Below are 24,309 nucleotides of genomic sequence, written 5' to 3'. Positions count from 1 at the left end.
TGTTAAATGCAAAGGTACATGTAGCTATAGTACCAGTTTTGTCGTACTCCTTGGACATAATGTCAGTTTTCTCGCGCATTCCATTCTGCTAGGGTGAAGCATAAGTTGTGGTCGTCTCCTAAAATTAATATATCGCATTGTATTGGTCGTTGAGCTTGACAGTTGAGAAACTTTAGAGAAAAATACTTGTAAAGGAGCTTAAAGCTTACAGAAATTTACAGTAGTTTCCTCGTGGGACAATTGGATGAAGTCTGAACGAAAATCTTGGAGTTTCGAACCCTATATAAATTCTGTTTTCGCTCTCAATTTATCATATGTCAGCTGGCCCAAGCTTTCTGTTTATCTCTGACTGTGTTGCAACGTAAAAGGATCTGATCAATAAATAAAAACTGAGCTTTTCATGTATATTTTAATACAATACATTTTTTGTCTACAAAATGTTTAGAATACCAAAGAACTTCATATTTCTACGTGAAATTGTTTTGCTTGTACTTTTGTAGTAAACGCAGAGCAGATTCCACCACTTGTTACTCGCGATGTTTCTGTTGATTGGCCTTCTTTGAGTACCTTTGACATTATGTGGGATACAAGTATATTTAATCCATCTGCCATGGTTATTATTGACCTCCTTGTGTATAAGGAAAGTTCGCCGTGTACATCTGGAATGTGCCCGTCGTTATCTGTGATTGCAAACTTGGGCAATAATGTCAACTATAATGTGCCAAGCCCTTGGCCTTATACTTTTTCTGAATTCAATGCACAATTTTCTGCCATATCCATTAATGGGGGTATCACTCTACCATCGGCATTAGACAACCGAGTGGGAATCATCCGAGTTAGTGATCTGACGTGGACTGCAAGTCCAATGCAGTAAGTATAAGTTTTTATGGACCAATAATATCTGTAAAAAAATATTGGATTACCTTCCTATAGTCGTGTTCAAGACACTCTCTTAGGCCAATACCCGGCGAAGAATACTGCATTAGCCTATTTATGGACGTGGACCGTTTGTCAGCTTCCAGAGAAGATGAGAAATGTCTCTAATTTTACCCCAGGAATTCTAGATCTACCAACCGCTCAAATTGCTGTCCCCTGATACGAACTTTTACGAACCTACGTGACGCTCGCTTGGCGAAGCCCAGGTGGTCTAAAAGTAAGCCAAGGTTGAACAAGATAATTAAAGCCACACATAAAAATAACAGATGTAGAAATAAGAGTATCAACTGACCAGTAGAAGACGCTTGGAATGTCATCTTTCCCTGGGAAAGATGCTCAAAGATCAGTCCAGAACTTGGCCAGACGGTAACATGAGTAGAATTACTTTACCTTGAAGGCGTGGATAGTCTTGCAAATATGGGCTAATTTTCCCCTAAAGCCATCAAATGTGCTATCCAGTTGATTATGTAAACGAGCCAATAGACGAAATACACATATTTGTATCGGTGGTTGCAGGTGAGACCAGAAAAATTTACGTCATAATCTTGGTAAGTGATTGGATGGCTAGACATATTTAGCTAGCGGTATCTCATTATGTGGTATTCTCTCAAATCCGGAATCGTGGAAGTTTTTCAAGGAAATTTAGAATAAGGAAATACAGATTGATCAAAGCCGTATGTTTGAGAGGGAAAGGAAGGGATGATGAAGCAGTAACTAAGAAACATCACTTTACCAATTTGTTAAAGTGTTCAATTGTTGTGACTAATAGAATCACACTTCGGGTGCAAAAACAAGGATACAGCGCGGCGTAAGTACGAGACTAGGTTTAGAAAGGATTTGGCCGTCTGAACGTTCCTTTCTTGAACATTATTTGTTTATTTATTTATCTGCAGCCCCCGAGCAATATGGAGCGACGTACACTCCTTAGAGTGGCTCCTTGAACGTACGCCTAGTAGTAGCACTTGGTGCAGGAACACCTGGGCAACTTTGCAACCCAACTGGCCTATAGCTAACATGGGCAACGATGCTCCGAAGTGCCCGTGTACACAAACGCAGGCTTCACGTGATTTTGGACGATTTCATCCACATCCAGACAAAGTCCATTGTGTGAGGGCAACCCATTCAAGGTAATAAATTATGAATAAACCATAGCAAACAAATACAGTGCATGAAAGGAAATTTCAACCACCCTAAATGTAAAATTAAAAAATTGCAGTTGACCAGTAAACGCGAAATTTGGGCTGAAATAGTGTACGCCAATGAACATGTAAAATACTTGGACCCCCTTATAAAGACCACGCTGCCTATATGTGTGTCCTTTGGTACTGTATTTTCCCTTTGTAATATATATATTATATTACTCTGTCATGACTTGATTTCAAAGGAATTTTTTTTTTAAAAGCGGGAAGCCGTATCGGCATATCTGGATCTCTCAAAGTTATACTTTTCTCACTTGCAGATAATCTAAATTAAATTAAAGAATTTGTCTAAATTGAAATGTTGTTATCTTTATAGTTCACCAAGTACTAATTCTGGCGATTCACCGGGGACTGGGCAAGAGTGTTGTTACGACGGTGGGGGAACATTACTTAATGTAAGAGACATCACCATAACAACCAAATCCAATGATAATGGTCAGACTGGGGGAGGATACGCTCACCGTTATCATCATGCTGGTATTTCTCCATACGGAACATATGGAACCGTGCCATATCTATCCCATTTCCTTCACGACATTGAACCGTTTCTTCAGTGTTGTAGCTACAGTACCAGTAATTGTTATTGGTATAAATGTTATCGACCTTCTCACGAGTGTACCGATTATGATGAACCAGATGTAGGTTAGTTTGAATATGTTTTGATTTGCTATTTCAAAGATAAAACATATTAAAAGCAAAGGTTTTAAAAATCTTCACTCTATACTTTCTTTTGATTTCAGAGAAGGCCGTATTAAAAACTATTCATTACCATAAATATCTGCTTTCTACATTTGTGTATCAGCCACAGGGATAGGAGATCCGCATATGATGATGTTGGACGGTACAGCATATACATTCAACGGCAAGGGAGAGTATTTGATGCTTCAAACTGACTTAGATGAACAGTTTGTTCTACAGGCTAGAACCAACACACTTCCTAACTGTATGTATTTTTAACCTTTTTAGTTTATAGTCTGGTGCCTAAGCCAAAAACCTGAAAGTAGCGTCCGCACAATGTTTTATTGTGTTTTCTATATCTCCTAGAACTACAAATTCAGAATCTGGTTGGCACCCTTGGGCCTTGAAATAAATGACCCAAAATGACCCCATAGGGCTATACAGGGGTCAACATTTGAAAGTGTTCAAATTTGTAATGTTTTACTCAATACGACCGTTGGTTCAGAAGTTATTTGCCGCAACAGGCCATGGGTCAATTTCCAGTTTGCATAGGGGTCAAAACTTAAAGTTGCTCCGATTTTCATGAAAGTTGTCGCAAATTGTTTTCCTACCAAAAGGAATTCAAAAACACTTGATTTTGAACTGCACGTCATTATGTACTAGAGATATATAATAAGTTATTTTGGTCTCCTTTGTAGCGGATCTTCCAGTTACTGTATTCGTAGCTGCTGCAGCCCAATATTATGATTCCGACATTATACACGTTGAGATAAGTTTAGTACGTGTGCTTGACGTATGGGTCAAAGAACAAGGACAGGAATGGCGTTTGCTTGACTTTCAATCATCTACTTGGTACACCTTAAATGGTAAGCTTGTTATTATGCAAAATGTGTATGAAACAGAAATGTCACAACGTAGACTAAGATAAGTACACGACGTAATTGGTGATTTGCTCACAAGGACGCCCTCAATTTTCTAATTTCTACTTTTTGCACGATTGTAATACCTGATTGGTGTATTTAAATACCCTGTGAAAAACTAAGCCTGTAGTACTTTAATTAAAGTCAAATCAGGAGTTTTTAATTTAAACCGGAGAGCTCCGGTGTTATTTTATTCGCCAATTCTCAGATAGAGCTCCACAGTTATAAGCGGCTATTGGATTTCCTTTATTCTACAAATTGTCCTATTTGCACTGTAATGTTAATGTGACGTCTATATCAGTTTATGATTTACTACCATTTTTCTCGTCAATTCACGTCATGAAAATCCAGGCGTCTCTATAAGCGGTAACAACATCGAAGAAGACGGAGTCCTGGTTCTCTTTCACAGAGGTGTGGCTTTGGAATTGAAAGCAACATCGGGTACAAATCGAGTCATGTCTATCCTCTTCGTTGCACCACAATCTTTCAGAGAACACACCACAGGGTTACTAGGTACATGGAATGACAATCCTGGTGATGATTTCACCACACCTGCTGGAACTGTGATTTCTAGTGATGCAACTGTTGAGGAGTTACACTACCAATTTGGTCTACCTTGTGAGTATTACTCAAAAAGAAATGTTATGATAAAAGAGCTGTATATAAGTTATATATACAGCTCTATGGTTATGACGTATTTTTGTTTATGCGGTTATGTTGTTTTCTGTCATTTTGTCATGTATATATAAATGTATGTTAAATCTGGGTTCCACTATTTCTACCCAGATTGTAACTGGTGTCTAATGCAAACAAATTAAGAGATAATCATTTACCACTTGTCTTTCCAACGGTTTTTAAATTAATCTAATACTGGGGCTAAAATTTACATCTCATTTATGGTACGTTACGTCCATCGGGACTTCGTCAGATATCTTATTGATAATGGGTTGGTCTTGTAAATGCCGGGTCCCATGTGAGTGACTCAGGAATAATTTGGCTGTTGACACAATGGAATGTAAATTTATTTATTATGTGCGCGGTATATTTATTTATTTATTTATATATTTTATTATTTACTTATTCATTTAATAATCTATCTATATTCATAAATAATTTGCTTTCTTCAGGGCAAATCGATGCAGATGATTCCATTTTATACTACAGACCAAGATTCAGCCCAGCTAGCTTTCGTGACGACACATTTACACCAGTATTTGCACCCCCTCAGAATCCAAACGTTCCTGAAGAAGCATTGGCAGCATGTGAAGGAAATAAGTTTTGTGAATTTGATTACTTGGCTACGGGTGATTCGGAAGTTGCTATGGCGACAAAGGAAGCCATTGAAGAACAGGAAGCCATCGTAGAAGCTTCGAGAGATGGTATGATGTCACAATATTTAAAATCAAAAATTGTTCTCGAATAATAATTTGTTATAGAGTATGAGGAATATTAAGTAGAATTGAAAAAATAAATACATGCGAATAAATTCATACCAACGAGTATTAATTTAGTTATAATCCAATTTACATACAGACTGGGGCAAAATGATTGGCATACTAGTTTTGATATTTTGTTGCAAAGCCTGCATTCTTCAAACGCAACATTCGATGTGTGTTTGCAAGGAACAGAATGGATAGTTGTGTGACATTTTATAACATCAATCGACTCGCCACATCAGAATTATTACCCCAACAGTTTCCAATGATTGTGTACGAGACTGCCTTATTAAAATGCAGCCAACTTGTTTATTATGGCCATAGATCTACAAATTCTGGTCATCCAATTTGCGTTTGCAAGAAGAAGCAGGCTTGTCAAGAAATATCTCAACTAAAGGGTTACAATCATTACTAAATTATTCCTCAGAGCCCTGGCATCAGAGGGTATGAAAAGCATAAATTATATAACATTAAACTCCTTTTTGATTTACCCCTGTTTAGTGGTTATTTGTGGTGCCCTTGATCATCCAGTAAATGGCGATGTCTTTGTATCAAGAGCAAGTGTTGGCGGAGTTGCATTGTATACATGTATAGATGGTTACATGTTAATGGGCTTAGACAAAAGAGTATGTGAAGGAAATGGAGAATGGTTTGGTATGGTACCAACATGTGTTCTTATTCCTGAGATTGGTGAGTATACCTAAAATGACGTATTCACACTCTAAACTATTCACTTTTGGAGACATCATTTTGAAACTTATTTCGTTAAGGAATTTACAAACAAAGTTTGTTGATGAATGTTTATTTTTCTTACCGCTTTATAAGATTGGTTGATTATAAAGCTTCTTTCCAGTTTGAAGGGGAAAAACCACCATTCATTAATCATTAATGCATCCTGGGAAGTCGGGGTTTCTAATCCAATGAGCAATGAAGGTGGCGTCTGCATCAAAAAGATGTATTATGAAGATCCAAGCTTCCAAAGATAATCGTTTCTTTTAATATTCACTATAGCAAATGGATGCTCTTCACATCTTTCCTGAGAGTAGTGTGTTACCATTATTATCTAAATCAAAAGGCACGACTCACATGCAGATGCAATATCAGGAATCTTTCAACAATTATAAACAATTACGATAACAATATGTTATGTTATTAATAGTGTTCTCATCAAATCCAGGTACTCACAATATGAGAACACTAGTAATAATTTATATAGACAATCCTGGTGAATCTTTTCAATGAACAAATTACTATTCTTTTGATTTTTCAGGCCCATCAAGTTTTTCCCTTAATAGTTCTGTGTATCATGTCGTGGAAAATGGAGGCTCGGTAAGGATAGTTATTCATCGGAATGGGGACACGCAGATTCCCGGAAGTGTCAGTAAGTAATCGGAAATTTGATGCTTATAACAAATAATAGATTATTCGAATTTTATCAGCATTCATATTATCAGCTTCATTTTTCAAAGAGGAAAATATAGATATGTGTAAATTGTTTTTATTTTTTCATCAACCACATAAACGTGATAATGTCTTTATTATTGTACATATTTGAATTATTTCAGATTGGTTACTCAAAAATGTCACATTATAATCACATTTCATCTCACAGTAAGATAATTGTTTATTGCAACATTAAAATGTATATTAATGCATTTGTTTTCTCATGGTTTTAGGATTGTTCACAGCCAGTGTTACAGCTTTATCGCCTGCTGATTTCACCATCATTGATGAGCATATTCAGTTCGATGCCGGTGTTGAAGAATTAGAACGGCATATTACTATTACCGACGACAACGTAATGGAACCTTTAAAAACCCTGGAGATATATTTGCTTGAAGCCGTCAGCAGTGATGTCGGGATGCCAAATATGGCTACTATATTCATCGAAGATGATGAAGGTGCCTGAATATGTTGTTGTTTTCGTAGAATTAGTGTCTACTGTAAAGAGCATTGAGGGATCTGTGATCCCCCAATGTGTTATATAAATGCTGGGGGAGCGCGCGGGTTGCCGTCGTAGCGGTTCTGTCCTCGGGTTACACCGCCCACCGGAGTCCTGGGTTCGATCCCGCCGTTCACATACGACTTTGCATGCACTATTATTTGCGTGCATTCTTCTTCTTCTTCTTCTTCTTTCTTCTTTCTTCTTCTTCTTCTTCTTCTTCTTCTTCTAAAATATCCGCCTTGAAATATTCTTCTTCTAAAATATCCGCCTTGAAATAAGGATAAACTCGTGGTAACATTTATCTTGTATTGTGTTTTCATCACCAGTGGAGCATTTCTTCAAGAACATTATCTATTCCGTTGGCGAAGAGGATGGTCAAGTGAGACTAACCGTAAGCAAGATTGGATACCTTGGTCCGACTACAATCAGTAAGAAAAAAAAACTCATGGAATGCTTAGAACCAGAACTGGCCATATCCACTTATATTAAAGCTACCTTTATTTATGTCCACAATTTTGGCCTACCGACAGCATAATGTATAAGGTAGCAGTTCATGAATAATGGCATTATAGACCAAGTGAGGGTGGATTTCGAAAATCAAAGTAACCATAATGACCCCCAAGTATGCTGTCTTTAATTTGAGATGTCAATGACGGCAATTGACGCAGAAATTACCATGGTATGAAACTAAATCTGCTGAATGGTACTAAATCAAAAGTTGCAACCCTGTTGGGTTTTGCGCGACATAATAATGCATGTCATGAATTTTTATTTTCCGTCACACGGTTTATAGCGTTTACCTTAACCCTAACAGGACGGTATACTACAAAATACTACTTGGTATATGCGCTGTTCGTGCATGCATCCCACGTGGTGTGATGACGCAATCGCTCTAAGTGATATATAGGCACGGTTTCGCTGGCCAGCGAAGCCCAAGACCCGTGGCAAAGTGTCGCCGACCCAGTGCATGGCATGCGAGGGGTCTCGGGTTCGAATCCCACCCAGAGCAAACAACTTCTTTCCTTCTTTTCTCTCTTTATTCCTTCCTTCTTTCCCTTCCCGTCGCCAAAAAGCCCTTAGCTGGTTAGGGTTAACAAGCTACTTTGTCCACGGCACTGTATGATTGAACATGTTGAGTAAGAGGCACGCTACCAACCGAACTTAATCTGTACCTTCTACCGGTTTTAGTTTTGGTTTTGGTTTGGTTTTGGTTATTTCTTTATCATTTACCGTCACTGATATCTCAAATTAAAGAAATCATTCTTGCGGTCATTATTGGCCCCTTTGATTTTTGATATTATGGTATTATGTTCATAATCCATGAAGTGCTACCGTGTTTATTGTGCTGACTATGTGTCCTATATTCGAAATTAACTCAATATAATTTGAAGATCAACATTTTTGCTCGAATTTCTGATTTTTCACAAAGATTCACATAATACACGCATTTCAAAATCCAAATTTTGGACACAAGTCAGTTATGGTTCCAAGCTCTCACTTAGCTTGATACAAATTAGACAATTGGCCTGACTATTTCAGAGAATATCGTTCCATTCATGATCATTTTGTTAGGACCTGGGGTGGGCGCCAACCAGTAGTCGAGCAAGTCGTGGGGGACCCACTCTATGTTGTTTTAAGGGTACACGATATATATATTGTTGGTCGAAGCAGCCACAAAAAAAAATCGATTCAATATATTATTGAAAAATAACACTTTGATGTTTTGCAATAGTTCATTACACAAATCATATACTTAGAAAACTTCCTTGATTTATTGTTGTTAATGAGTTATGCACGTTTTACTAAAGTATTGTTGTTTCAGCCCTTTTTACAACATAACTCAAGAACCAAAGGACCTACAAAACTATATCTGTGATATTTGAATTCTTCTACACACTCGCTATGAAATGATTAATGCAATCTTTGCCAAAACTCACTACCATTCGCAAGATGCTGTGAACTACCAAGTCGCAACAGTGTAAAATAGTTGCTAACCTTAAGTTCTTTTAACAGTACATAATAGTGTGTGTTAAGCTTAAAATTTCTCTGATACTTTAAATTTAACTTTTTTTCTCAATTTTGTGCCCATCTAATCTATAGATTATGTAACTATAACTGGAACAGCAACATCTCCCAACGATTACACTTACAAAGCTGAAGCACTCACCTTTGAACAAGACAAACCTACAGCTTATATCGATATTCCCATAATCGATGACAATATATTCGAGGATCCAGAGCAGTTTACCGTGGTGTTACAAAGCTCTAGAGCAGGGCAAATTGGGGACAGAGATACAGCAATTGTTAACATTGAGAGTGAAGACAGTAAGTGCAGTCACACAGGTATATAAAATAAAGGTGTATACATCCACCCCACCTCCAACCACTCACATACTTATAACATATGGGTGAATTATGGCAAACGGTTTTAGACTAGAACATTATTTTATTGGTATTAGGTAATCTAAATCCTTTTTGAGGGGGGTGGAATACGTTGCATGCAAAATAATATGTTGTTTACATAAAGCCCCTTGTGTGTGACATGTCTCTACAATCAAATGTTAACGCACTTATTAACATTTTTTTCTTTCTTTAATTTTTTTAAAGAAATGTGTTCAACGCCTTGTAAAAACGGAGGTTTGTGTATCGACAAAGATACTTGCCAGTGTTCAACGCCTTTCTCTGGACAATATTGTGAAATAGGTATTGTTAGTTCTATTTTTTTTACACTTTTTACACTTAGCCAAACGTTGATCACAAAGAAATAGTGGCCGTACGAGCCCATATTAATTATCCATCCATTCGATCGGCGGAATGAATATTTCATCGATAACGCACATTATGACAAACATTGAGTTGAATAGTTAATTTATCACGTGTAACTAAATTTCTACAATTATTCTATCATAGTCCAAGATTAATTTCTTTCAATATAAATCTGACCATAAACTAGAGATTTGAGAAAAGTCTTTGATAAATGATCCTTCTTGATCTTGCTTTTGGAATGAACTATCAATCATTAGATTGATCGTGGCTTAAAGGAGGCTTATAATGAAACGACAGTCTCTTCGGATGTAAGCTTGGGTTGTTATAAACTCTCCTTTTCATTGTTTTTAAATATTTAACACAAAAAGATACGTGCTCCCCTTCGTGCGAAAACGGTGGAATATGCAAAGATGCCAACACATGCCAATGCACGGCATCCTTCACTGGTACCAGATGCGAGATTGGTAAGTATATAAAGAAATCATCAAACACTTTTAATCAATAGAACTGTCTTTCTTTCTTTCTTTGTTATTAGTATTAGTCCTTTCTTCTTTTAACTATATTTTGGTTCTTGTCCAAAAACAAGTATTTATACTTTATCATTTCCAGGCTGATCATTGCTTCATTTCAAGCAGTTGTAGTTGACCAACAGGCATTTCCAAATCACATAATATTGGTCAATTAATGTGTACATTTTAGGGAGTGATCGTTATTTATGACAGAGGGGGGAATGGGAAAATTTAGGGGGGAACACGAAATTTTGTTTGGGTCTTTAGGGGGAACCTGAAATTTTTAGTTGAACCAAGAGGGGGATTGTAAATTTTAAATGGAGAAAATTGGGAAAACAAGGGGTGAACGCGAAAATTTTGAGCGGACGCAAAGGGGGAACGCGAAATTTTTGTCAATATATTTTCCAAAACACCCATTCCCCCCTGCCGTAAATAACGATCGGTCCCTTAGAAATTTTTACACCGTTTATTTTCTCCATTTCCGATACAATGAATTTTGATTTGTTTGCCTCTACAACAAACACCAATCACAATGCAGATAATACAGAAGTACAAGTCTTGAGTTGATGTCTGTTCTTTTTATGCTTTGTTTTTTAGCTGTCTGTTCTCCACCATGTAGAAACGGAGGTTCATGTACAGAAGGAAATGTCTGCTCCTGTCCAACAGGATTCATTGGAAGCTATTGTGAAAGAGGTTAACTTACACACACACACTATGATACATTGCTTAATGACCTGCGAATAAATTTATTGTAACATAACATAGGTCCATCATTATACCCGCATGCAATAGCATGCAGGGTATCTTCCCATCCTGTGGTTTCTTCTCCTCCTTTTCCTCCCATCAAACACATCATTCTGTCAAGGCTAGCGCTAAAACTACAAGGGCCCCAGGTCCCATATGTGGTACACTTATGGGCCCTACCCCTGTAGAAGTGCCTTTTGCCCATCTTGGCCCCAGAGGTCAAGGTCACGGGCCCCAGGGGCCCAAATGTGAAAATTCAAAGCACGCCGTTTCTCATCAAATGAAGCAGCCTCAGTCTCCTGAGTTGGTACACTGATAGCCCTAGGGGTACTCTATATTTACAAATATACAAGAGCCCCATATGTTATATATTATTGGCCCCAGAGGCCCAAATGTTAAAATATGGTGCAACAGATTGACAAGTCTAGCTGTATAAGTATAAGATGACTAGGTCTCATATGTGGCATATGTATGGCCCCTAAGTTGTAGATGTGCCTTTTGCCCATTTTGGCCCCATATGTACAAGGCTAGGGGCCCCAGGGGCCTAAATGTTAGAACAAAGGGCCGGCCGTTTCTCAGCAAATAAAGTAGCTACAGGGTTCAGATTTGGTACACAGATAGGTCTTTAGTATTATATTGTCATATGTATATATAACCCCCATATGTCACATAATATGGGCCCCAGGGCCCCAAAACCTAAAACATAGGGCCGGCCGTTACTCAGTAAATAAAGCAGCTACAGTGCCCAGCTTGAGTTTTCTGATAGTACTTAAGAATTATACTTCAACATATGTACATGAGCCCCATAAGTCAAATGTTATGGGCCCCAGGGCCCCAAATGTTAAAACAAAGGGCCGGCCGTTTCTCATCAAATAAAGCAGCTTCAGGGCTCAGAGTTTGTACACAGATTGCACCTGAGAATTATATAGTTATATGTACATATGAGCCCTATATATCACATAATATGGGCCCAGGGCCCCAAACGCTAAAACATAGGGCCGGCCGTTACTCAGTAAATAAAGCAGCTACACTGCCCAGCTTAAGTCTACTGATAGCACTTGAGAATTATACTTCAACGTAATTATGTACATGGGCCTCATAAGTCAAATATTATGGGCCCCAGGGCCCCAAATGTTAAAACAAAGGGCCGGCCGTTTCTCATCAAAGAAAGCAGCTTCCGGACTCAGAATTTGTACACAGATAGCACCTGCGAATTATATTGTTACTAACACCCACACACCCATCCACCCCACACACGTAGGACTAAACAGACAGATCGTATTATATCATAATTGGAAAACCAGCGTGAAGCGTTAAGGGATCTAAAATGAGCGTTTATTGCGTTTCGACAGAATTTTTTGTGGGACATGAGAGCACCTCAGACCTATCGAATTGCATTCTGAATACGAAGCATGTCTTTCTGATATCAAATAATTTTCATTTTTTTAAATCACAATATAATACAAATTTTATGACAAATTATAAAATTTGATATTTTTCAAATTTTGATATATAACAGTCCTCGAAGTAAATTATATAAATCTAATGATATATTCTTAAAGTGTGTGTAGCAGGAGGAAAAGCCGACGGTCAATTGAAAATTTTGACCTTTCATATTGAAGATATGGATTTTTTCCCAAAAAGACCTAATTTTTGTTGGTGTTTTGGGAAAAAAATCCATATCTTCAATACGAAAGGTCAAAATTTTCAATTGATCGTCGGCTTTTCATTCCACCTACATACACTTTAAGTATAAATCAACAGATTTATAAAGTTTTCTTCAAGTAGTGTTAAATATCAAAAATATCAATTTTTAATGATTTGCCATAAAATGTGTATTACATTGCGAATTTCAAAAAATCAAAATTATTTGATATCAGAGGGACATTCTTCGTATTCAGAATGCAATTCGATATGTCTGATGTGCTCTAATGTCCCACAAAAAATACTGTCCAAACGTTCATACCCCAGCCCTTAAGGCTGTTCCAGTTAAATTACATACCCATTGGCTGTTCCATTTAATTTACACACTCCCTCTGAAATGTCCCCCCAAAAGGCTGTTCCGTTTAATTTACATACTCCCTCTGAAATGGCTGTTCCATTTAATTTACATACTCCCTCTGGAATAGTTTCCCCTAATCATATTGCATATATATAGCCTCACTGTGAGTAAGAGAGACTGACAACAGCAACCTATGGAGTAAGAGAGACGACTCACCTGGGAGGGGACTTTTTACAATTTCTTTATTTTAAGTGCTACGACAGTGCAACCTACATTCAATTAAAGCTTGTGCTTGGACTTTCACTTTTTACACATTTTCTGCCCAATTGGGTGACTATTTATAATTTCTTTATTTTAAGTCCTCAGCAAATATGGACTGTAAGTTTGGCTACACCGATAACATGCGGGTATAGCCGTATTTGTGTACAAATATATAGCCTTCTAGTATTAGTAATTCAAATTGTTGGAAAGGGGTATTCGTCCAATTCAAATGGCTTATATAAAAACACATTGTTTTCATTTTATATAACTTAACAAAATATAAGCTTAACTATTGATGAATCATATTGTATTAATGAATTTTAATGTTTTCTTATTATTTTAATTTAATCAGTTGACTGCTCTCCACCATGTCAAAATGGTGGGATGTGTGTATTCGAAAAATGCATGTGCCCACTTCAATTTACTGGGAGCTATTGCCAAAACACAGGTATGTGTTCTTTGAAAACAATGTTAAGTATACTGAAAACTGTGGGGATAACTCGAAAGAATTGAACCAGGTATACTAACATGATAGGGTAAGACAAGGACAAAGTGTATTAAATCTGTACAAGTACAAAAGCACAGGTATAAGTAGAGACAAAAGGTTAACAACAAATACAACCAAAAATACAATCAACACTTTTACAAATGCAAATTCAACAGTTTATTTGATGTTGAAAGGTTCAGCAAACGACACAAAAGGGCACAACGTTAGAGATAGATATTATCAATCAGATCCCAGTGACGACAACTTTTCTTCCCTTTATTTAGCAACCGATGAATGTTCAGTTCCTGGAATATGTGGTGGACCAGAATTTCTGTGTGTGGAGACATCTGATGGCTTCAGATGTGAATGTACCAATGGGCATTATGCAGCCGGGGACTTATGTGTTCTCGGTGAGTCCTGAAACTACATGTTTTACGATTACTCCCGATTTCAGACAAATACAGTAATACCATCGTGGATACTGATATTAGAGTCTGTCATTTTTGACATTTGCTTAAAAAGTTACCTTTTTCAGAGTCTTGATTAGCAGAGACGTAGCTTGAGACACCATTCCTGATCACGGCGTCTTCATTCAGGGTAGTGATGCGTATAATCCTCCATTCACCTGTGAGTGGTCAAGTGTAAGCAGATCATGTGGAAGTTATCGGCAGGGAAGGTCATTTCTGGAACAGAACAATCAGGGAAGCCATAGAGATAAAGACACAAAAAGCTAAGTTCAACAGGGACACAGGATATGACCTGCCCTCCATCTACAATGATCTACTGACAATAGACCACCCACTGGGTGGTCAGGTGACCGGAGGATTATAGACATCGCAAAACTGAATGAAGATGCCATGATGGTGTCGCAAGCTTTTTCTTCTTATTTAGGTTCGCATCGCTTGCGGAGCTGGGTCATTGCGTTTTAATATATTAGATGCTGGGGTAGCTTGGATATTTAATTTATTATTTATTTTATTGCTGCGGTCGCGGTTTGTAAAGTGTGTAGTCTTTTAGTTCTTGGTATTGCCTTAGGGTCTGTGTGGTAAGAATGCTGATTGCTAAACATTGTTTGTCGGTAACATGTTGTTCAGGTTTCAAATGTTCAAGAAGTTGTTCTGGGACATTCGATGAGGTCGTGAATGCATTGGCATGTAATATCTTAATTGCAGTAGGCACAAGTGTAGTTTCTATCTATAACTATTTTGTTGGTTATGGCCTTGACTCTCAATTATGTTGATAGCGATCTGTGTTCGTCCGGATAGTCTGTTTATCCTCAGCGGCTCCTGATGTATTTGGTAATGACAATCTCCAGTGTACAGATGTGGACGTGGATGCCTGTATTTGGTCTTGCCATCTCAGATGTTGCAGAGAGGGGTTCTTGCTTGCCGGCGGCTAGGTGGTATGATGGTGTTAGGTTGTGGTTTCGCGGTACCGGCTTTCTGCTTATTCTTTGCCTGGAATTCCAATGTGGCTGGGGATCCAGTTAATGATGAAGTTCTTGTCACTGAGTCATATATCTGTTTGAATGTCTTTTTTCAGGTTGATGTTGTCACCTTGGCTGTCTGTGTGGATGACGATGTTTGCTTCTGCTTGGCTTCTGGCGTCGCGGATTGGTTCCCGAATGGCTAAAAGTTCAGTTTGCACCGTGAAACAGCCATTGGATGCTCTGAAAGATTTTGTGATGTGGGGAGCTACAAAAGTATATCCGCGTGTGACGTCTTCGTTGACTGAGCCATCGGTATAGTAAACCAGTGGTGGTGAGCTGGTGGATTGTTCTGCAGCTGCGATACTCTTGTATGCAGCCTCTTACACTTGGTCGGGAGGAGCAGTTGTCTTGTTATCATATTGTCGGTGTGCTCGAATATCTGTAAGAGGTTGTATCCAGGGATCAGGAACCTGCCTGGTTTCTGTGACTGGTAGCTGGTCTTCATTATTATGAAGGGGCCAGGCGTCGGATGTTTTGTATAGCCATATGTTGTCAGTGAAGACTTCTCTGGACTTCTTGGAGAGGCATGATGTCTGTTTCAAGTTGGCATGCTGAGTTACAGGACCAGCGTGGAACACCGAGGATTTTACGAACAGCTTGATTCTGTAGATTTCTAGTTGTTCGTATGTTGTCTAGGGTGCAAAGGCCACCGCCACACAACCGTAGTCTAGTATGGGGCGAACAGTTGCTTGGTATACTTTTCGGAGGACCTTTGAGTTGGCTCCCCTAGGAAGGCCGCTGATGGCCCTCATAGCATTCAGACGGCATCGGACCCTTTTGGTTGTGTATTTGATGTGACTGTTGAGCTTGAGGTTTTTGTCGATGACGACTCCAGGATACTTGTATTTAGTATCGTTGTCTCAAGTTACGACGCTGCTAAGACTGTGAACTTTTTAAGCAAATAAAGCAATATCTTTGGGGATTTCCTCGGAAATATGCGCAAGAGATGGCTGTGTATAGGGTGTAGGGGGAGGTGGTGGTGTGTGTAGGCAATGGGTTGTTTCGTATGTAGGGGTGAGTGGGTTGTTGTTGTTTTCTTGCGTCTCCTTGTGTGTTTGAGTGTGGTGTCAGTGTGATTGCCATTGTTTTGTTGTGCGCGCGTGTTTTTGTTGCCTGTATGCTTCTGTTTAGGCCTTCACATCATTTGCAACTTACGATCTCTGCCAGGCATGCCAATATATGACTTTTGTGTTTCCGGTGAGTTCTGAAACTACGTATTTTACGATTACTCCCGATTTCAGTAAAAAGTAAATAAAAAACCCATTGGTGTTCTTTTCTTTCCATCTCAGCGTCACGAATAATCATTGGTCAAATTAAGGTTATGAAGTTAGATGACGATGTGTTGACATTTACAGATGCCTTAAATTCTACCGCCACGACAGAATACGTTGAATTAACAAAAGTACTTGACGCTGTGGTAAGATATACATGTATTATACTGATACTTTAAAGATCAGTGACTCGATTGTATCACATGTTTTCTGCCTTGCACCTTGGAAAGCTTGCATGGTGGCCCATCTTGGAAATATTTATTCTCATTGTACTATAATGCTCTTTGATAAACACATTTTGGCCTGAAAGTTTACAGGGGTTTAAATACTTTCCCTATGCAGTGCATTCTACACATATGAGTGCATGTTCTTGTTAATCATTTCTTTTCCAATTCTAGTTGACTGGTATATTACGGTTCTCACTGCCTGGATTTATCGAGCTAAACATAAGAGGTTTCAGTGCCGGTAGTGTACTTGTAACTTATGAGATTCTTCTTAGTGAGGATTCCAGTGTCAGATCAGAAGATGTGTTGGATACCCTGAGTAGAAGTACGAGCCCAAGAGGAGTATTGGGTGGCAGTACGGTCAAAGTTGATCCGTTCTTTACGATGATAATATCAGGTACATGCATATATTTTATGTTCTCAGTAACGTAATTATTTACTTTAGTGGCTGATGATGCCTTTATCCAGAATTGGGTGATGACATTTTAATTCATCAGTGGGCGAAGAAGATTATTTCTTTTTTTTTTTTCATGCCCTTCCCTAGCAATCTAATGGTGTGCCCGTAATATAGTAAGAGTTGTTCGACTCACATGAACATAATTCATTTTTCTGATTTAATATTACAGAGATATGTCCACTTAACTACTGCTCCGGGAACGGAACATGTGAAATAGATGCTGTCAATGATCAAAGTATTTGCAAGTATGTATATAATATCACGTTTTGCTCCCGTCATATTGAGAATTCTTTTTGTCATGTTTACTTTAACGTTTGATCCCATATGACCTATGACCTCTATTGACCTCAGTTTGATTTTGGATTTTGGAAATTGTACATTCGTACCATTATGTATTTTTTACAACCAACTTGTACTGTTCTCACCTGTTTCTTAACCTGTAGCTCCATTTGAGAGTAATGTAACTTTTAAGTCATTTGTTAAAACAACGTATTTTGATACTATTACAGATGCAATGATGGCTACCGAGGACAACAATGTTTAGAACATGTAGATGAAATACGTAGAGATAAAGGTAAGTCTATGACATTCCGAATATATGTGCCTATTTAATCAAATCTCCATATTACAGTCGTGCGAGAGCAATTTTGAGTTTTTCACTATTTCATTAAAACACATTTCTCAAACAATAAAGGAAGAGTGACTGTAGCTCAACCAGGGACCGTGTACGCGTTGTTCAACATTGTGAGCGACTGTACACTGAAATGGTGTACACATGGTCCTCAGAAAGCCACCAAAGGTGCCAAATTTTAATTTGACACCTTTACCTGAGGTAAAAGGCCATTACACCATATACAGTGTGTCATCGTAATGAAACTTGACACAAAATGGATATTGGATGAATTCATACAAAGTATTATAAATAATCACCAACAGTACTAAGTCTAAGTTTAATCAAAACAAAAACAACCCTTGACTTTTGAATGAGAACCAACCATTTTAGTTGCAAAATTTCTTCAGGTGATAAATACTTTGTTTACTTTTCAAGACTTTTCAGTATCAGTCATCGTTGCATTTGGATGCCTTTTGATAGTGATCATCATCATGTCATCTGTCGTTGGATTTTGCTTCTGCCGACGTGTGCGTAGAGCTATGTTTATGACTTCTCAAAGTCAAAAACCCTACGCTTCTCGCGTAACATATGGTTTTGGATCTGGTGACAATTTTGCTTTGTATTCTACTGACAGATTGCAGGTAATTCTAATTCTAAAACGGGAGAATATTTGACCTTTTTGACCCTAACGTCAGTCTGCGCATGTGCACTTCGAGTTTGCTAAACTAATGAGCGTTACTAGCATCTGACGTCACCCTCGGAGGCATTTTTTTAACGATTTGTTGTGATAGAAATTTCAGAATGTAGCAATGAAAAAGAAAACAGTACGCCCTATGGTTAGTTTTCCATCTTCAAAATGCAAGTTGTTTCAAAGTTAGGTTTTAGCAGAGGCGTTAGTAATAGGAAACTTTTTCTACTGAAGGCCTATTTGGCTTCATACATCATGGGGTGTTTTCCGAGCGGAGTAGGATTTAAGTAAAGTATCTGTTGCACATACACCTAGCGTTTCCATTTAGAGAATATCTTACTTTAAAACAAGTGATTCATGTACCACATATATAATATAACCCTGACGTCTGCTTGATTCATCACATATGAGAACATTCATCTACCTAAGTATTTTCACATGTTATCCATTAGAAAAATGGCAACGTATCTGCAATATTGACGACATATTCTCAAAGACCTGTTGGAAACATTGAAAAATCTAGTGTTGTAATGTTTTATACGTTATAATTAGGCCATGATACCGCCTAATGAAAGTACGCATAACGTATGGTTATATGCCGTTAATATAAAATAAAAACTCGAAAGCTTGTTAAATAAGGAACTCTCCTGAATACCCTTGTTTTATATCTCATTGTAGACCGTGTCAGCAAATAATTCGTCGCTGCAATGGCATCGACGTCATTTGGTAAGGGCTTTGTCTTCTTGTTAAAAATAGTTCTCCAATTATTATACTTTATATATGTCCCGGGGTATATGCCTTCAAAACATTTGAATACACCTTACAAATTATAGGCTAAAGACGATAATTGCCGACTACTTTAAAGCCATAATGTACGATCTGATAATATGAAATTGGTGAATTTTTTCAAACCTGATTTTTTGGCATATTTGTAATGTTTACCCATGTCCCAGCTTGCACATAACTGGAATTAGCCAAATTTGTTGTGTTTGTAGGTCAACAGAGCAAAGTTCGACATAATGTCATAATTCTTGAATTATGACATTATGTCCTCCCATAGAACTGCGTGTTAAACGACCAGAATAACCAGCAGGGGTTCTTTCACTTTACCTTGTTATTTCAGTTCAAAATGGACAGAAACCATTCCCGATTATTATTACTAGAATTATTTCAGCATTTTGAGTATATAATAACAAATTTAAAATGGGAAGGAAATCGTACATTAAGGCTTTAACTATAAGGTCCGTATACAGAAAACAAGATCGGTTCTAACATTAGACCTGGTATAAGCGTTTATAGTAAGCCTATGTTTTTACTGAAATGAATTGCCACAGTCCGGGTACTTACTCCTGTTAATGCTTGGACCTATTAAACAATCTCACTCATGCTACTACGTGTACGGTGAGAGGATGTCATTATATCATCGTACATCCAACTATGATAAAATAGTGATATTGAAAAATCAGAACCCTCTGACAGCATGGTTATGCAAAAGTTTCGAAAATCCACTTATTTCTTTCCAGAAGTCTTTAAATTGTAATATTGATTTATTAATTCGCTTATTTTGTTTTAACTTCAGGGACATTATTAATGATTTTCACAACGTGTGAATAACAATAGGGCTACCACAGGACAGCGAATGGAAACACCAATGCAATGACTACAGATAAATGAATTGAGTTTCAATAGAGAATGACTTTAGACACAGGATTCGAATCATAAGATAATATTAATACTATGATTCCGTATTATGTTGATAGGCATTACGCATAAGCTATGCATCATGGCAATGTATTTCTGAGATAACCCAAGCTCTGAACAAGAACCTCTAGCTAAAGCCTTCACAAAAAGTAACGCAGCCGTTATAACTACGTCTAGCTTCAAAACTATTAATCACAATATTTTAACATAGACAGAACGATGATTTATTTACGCACATTTTGATACAGCAGTCAAGTTAGCTCAAACAAAAAGGTTCGAATATGGTGCGAGAGGTTGCGGGTTCGAACCCTGGCGGTGCCTAGTACGCTCTCGTGGAAAACATTGAGTTAGCTTGAAATTTCTCTTGACAAGGAACTCGCTGCTAATTTGTCTCGTTGTAAACCGTACGAAACTCAGGGAGCTGATCCTGGTTGTGAAGGTAATTTCTGGAATGTCTAGTATATGCGCTCTTGAAGCAGCGAAGTCCCTGAATTGTTGTTAAATGGTTTATGGAATGGTGTGGGCCGCAGTGATCAGCGACAACCTGCAAAGTGTACTGAGGTTTGTGGATCAACGTCTACGGTTTGTGCCTGTGCGTAGAGCACTAGAAATCACTGCGCTTTTACTTCCAATGTTGTTCAATATTAACAACACAGTAGTGTTTTTAAAGAATGGACCCGAATTTTAAAGTTCCGGTTTAGAGCTATCAACATGGTTATCATGCAAGCATTGGGGTATGTAAAACGCGCCATTATTTGCGCGCTGAATTTAAATATATACAAATATCTGCAACCTTTAAATTCGGGTATTTTTCTTTAAAATCAATACTGTGTTGTTAATACAACATTGGAAGAATGGAGTATATAAATGCGCATAAATAAACAATCGTTCTTTCTATGTCAAAATATAGTTCTGAAGCTATAGACGTGTTTGTGACGTCTTCTCAATCTTTGGGGTACATTTTATATATTCTTTGGAATCAACTGGTATGTATAGTAATTTAGTATGGTGTATAATGTTAGCAATATTGGTATGGGGGTACGCTAGAAAAAAATGCGCGAAAACAGAAAATAATGAAGGAGGACATTTGCTCTGTTTTATTTCAGTGCTGTATAACTGAACTTACATGCTAGTTATATTATATTACCTTTGTTGTGACCATTAAAATAAGTATCACTCATACTCATTTAAAGATATGTGTCACTCATTATTATTATTATTATTTATTATCTTTACCCAGGGTATACCCGAATCAGCTTAAAGCTGTTCTAACCGGGGCCCTGCAATATACAATTAAGTTACAACAATATTAAGACACTCTTATAAAATATAGTAATTATACATAAAAACACATGATTTAGATATAATATACAAACAATTATGGCACGTAATTTCATATAATCATAGGTATATACAACTTTTACAAAACATCAAATCAAGCGAATATGCAATCTACTTTAGATGGCTACTTTTATACATTGTCTTAAACGACTGAACATTGACAGCATTTCTAGTAGGCGGGTCAATATTATTCCACAACTTAACGCCACTAATAGCTGAACGAAAATTTAAAAGACTCGATGTCAGTACCATGAACAATGGGTGGAAGAGCTAGCAAATCAGCTGCAGCTTGCCTCGTAACACGATCGTGATTGTCACGCACATAATTAAACATATTATTTAAATACTGTGGAGCGAGACCATTAAGACATTTATAAATCATTAGAGCTTTGAAATAATTATTACGATCTGATAGCCGTGACCACCTTAGCTCTTGAAACATATAATTAGATGGAGTGTAGTAATTAACACCTAAGATCACTCGCGCACATCGCTTTTGTATTACATCAAGTCTATGACAATCTTCTTTAAAACGACCATACCATGCTAAGCTACAATAATCAAAGTGAGGTTGAACCATACTTTTATAAAGAACATTTAAAGTATCAACATTAAGATATGGTTTAACACGACGTAACAAAGCAAGTTTACAAAAAACATTAATGAACTCTATATAGACAGCTTATTAATGATAATTGATTGCCATTTAAAGTGTGCTATAAGCTCTTAAAAAGAAAGACAATATTGTATGTTACGTTTTAACCATTTGCCTAAGTTGCGCAATACTTATTGATCATTCTTGCCTTGATCAGATACAATTGAGATTTTGCTACAAGTTTCATAGAACGGGAAAAAGAAGCGCCTTTTCATGGTTAATGAAACACATAACATTCTGTGCGGAAGCCGCATATGTCACAGGGGAAGTTGACTAAATTGCCTCGAAACATTTCACAACATTTTAAACATAAACATAAACATAAACAATGCGATTTATAAAGCGCCTTTTACAAAAGTAGGCAAAGCGCTAAAAGAGAGAAAGACAAGAAAGGAAAAAGAGCTAATCAGTGGGAAAGAGGTGGGTTTTAAGGAGATTCTTGAACGTGGTAATATTTTCTTGACCTCGGACAGTGGTGGGCAACTCGTTCCAAAGGCGCGGCCCCACCGTTGCGATCGCCAGCTTGTTTCTTGGAACGAGGCACTTCAAATGTGACAGCAGCGTCAGATCGAAGCGCATAAGATGTTTTGTGGGTCCGAGGTTGAAAATAAGAAGAGATGTAATCAGGTGATTGAGTGTGAAATGCTTTGAATGTCTGGAGAAGACTCTTGAACTGTATTCTTTGGGCAACAGGCAACCAGTGGAGAGATTGGAGAAGAGGAGAGGCATGACTGCGACTCGGTTGCCTGAAGATAAGACGGGCAGACTTATTTTGGAGGACTTGAAGACGGTTTAGGTGTTTTTTATCTATACCATTGAAGAGTAAGTTACAATAGTCCAGTTTGGATAAAATGAGAGTGCGGACAATGTTATGACAAGTGTCGGTATCTAAGTATTTACAGATACGATTGAGATTTCCAGCTGCCAGTTAATGGTACGAGACAAATTGGTAGTGTGATCAGCCATTGTCATGGAGTAATCAAAAATAACACCCAGGTTACGGATGCTAGGAGAAGATGGAATTTCCTGATTACCAAGATGAAGGGTGAGATCCCGGGGGTGAGATATTGCAGGGTCTTATAGTGGTGAGCAGATGAAGCAATAAAAAACTCAGTCTTAGATTGATTAAGTTTCAATCTATTTCTAAGCATCCAAGCCTGCAGATCATTAATTTTATAATGTTTAAATACGTACAATGACCCGAAGCTGCCTTACATTGCCTGACCACATTGAGCGATACTTGGCAACTAAGTACAATCCGCACTAATTTTACGCAGTTGTACGCAGGGTGGATCAATTTTGAAAACTGAGAAGTGTTTTCAGCCCTTCCAGGCAATTATGAAAAAGTTAAGCAACTTTGTGAAACTTTGAAAAACTTCAGAGAAAGTTTTATTATTTTTGTTAATTCGGGTATGCTGAATTTAAAAATTGTGTCTGCCAAGCTGTTTTGAGCCCAATAACCCTAAAGAAATACCCCCATTTGGGGGGTCTTTTGAGGGCCACGGTCTCAAAATACTGCTTGGCAGACACCCAGCAAACACAAAAACGTTTTAAAAACGTTTTAAATAAGTTATATTTTGGCTTTTGGTTTAGGTAAAAACGTTTTAATAACAATAAAATGTCGGGTTATATAAAGGTCATGATAACGTTTTAAAACGTTTTGTATGAAAACACACTACAACAATATTTTTAAATGTTTTCAAAAATGTTATTGTAAACTATTTTTGCAAACATTTTTGCCAAATATTGTGTCAATAGTTAAATAACATTACGTTAAAATATTTGAACCCAGCAAACACAGAAATGTTCTTAAAATGTTTTTTTCAAAACCCTTTAATAACATTTAAATGTCGGGTTATATAAAGGTCATGAAAACGTTTTTAAAACGTTATTGAAAATATTTTGGGCAATAATTTTTCGCAAAATATTTTTTCAACCCCAGAATAACATTATGTTTTGTATCAAGTTTTCAAGAATGTTTTTGGAA

General features: G+C 37.5%; 1 protein-coding gene across 1 annotated transcript in view; it reads left to right on the top strand.

Moving 5' to 3' along the window:
• LOC140159271 (uncharacterized) overlaps window positions 1–20,948 on the top strand; it is a 31,215-nt gene extending 10,267 nt beyond the window's left edge. The window contains exons 9-32 of the mRNA XM_072182689.1: window positions 501–870; window positions 1,830–2,063; window positions 2,452–2,777; window positions 2,938–3,078; window positions 3,512–3,679; window positions 4,085–4,351; window positions 4,861–5,112; window positions 5,671–5,859; window positions 6,440–6,550; window positions 6,846–7,070; window positions 7,441–7,542; window positions 9,215–9,439; window positions 9,722–9,817; window positions 10,249–10,344; window positions 10,987–11,082; window positions 13,749–13,844; window positions 14,168–14,293; window positions 16,662–16,789; window positions 17,042–17,264; window positions 17,494–17,569; window positions 17,834–17,898; window positions 18,373–18,578; window positions 19,304–19,351; window positions 20,205–20,948. Coding sequence (XP_072038790.1) covers window positions 501–870; window positions 1,830–2,063; window positions 2,452–2,777; window positions 2,938–3,078; window positions 3,512–3,679; window positions 4,085–4,351; window positions 4,861–5,112; window positions 5,671–5,859; window positions 6,440–6,550; window positions 6,846–7,070; window positions 7,441–7,542; window positions 9,215–9,439; window positions 9,722–9,817; window positions 10,249–10,344; window positions 10,987–11,082; window positions 13,749–13,844; window positions 14,168–14,293; window positions 16,662–16,789; window positions 17,042–17,264; window positions 17,494–17,569; window positions 17,834–17,898; window positions 18,373–18,578; window positions 19,304–19,351; window positions 20,205–20,216 — 3,878 coding nt within the window. The 3' untranslated portion in view covers window positions 20,217–20,948. The remainder of the gene's footprint in view (window positions 1–500; window positions 871–1,829; window positions 2,064–2,451; window positions 2,778–2,937; window positions 3,079–3,511; window positions 3,680–4,084; window positions 4,352–4,860; window positions 5,113–5,670; window positions 5,860–6,439; window positions 6,551–6,845; window positions 7,071–7,440; window positions 7,543–9,214; window positions 9,440–9,721; window positions 9,818–10,248; window positions 10,345–10,986; window positions 11,083–13,748; window positions 13,845–14,167; window positions 14,294–16,661; window positions 16,790–17,041; window positions 17,265–17,493; window positions 17,570–17,833; window positions 17,899–18,372; window positions 18,579–19,303; window positions 19,352–20,204) is intronic.
• Window positions 20,949–24,309: the final 3,361 nt, after the last annotated feature.

Source organism: Amphiura filiformis, chromosome 1 (assembly GCF_039555335.1).
Source record: "Amphiura filiformis chromosome 1, Afil_fr2py, whole genome shotgun sequence".
NCBI classification, from domain to species: Eukaryota; Metazoa; Echinodermata; class Ophiuroidea; order Amphilepidida; family Amphiuridae; genus Amphiura; species Amphiura filiformis.
This window is presented reverse-complemented; position numbering and strand designations above follow the sequence as displayed.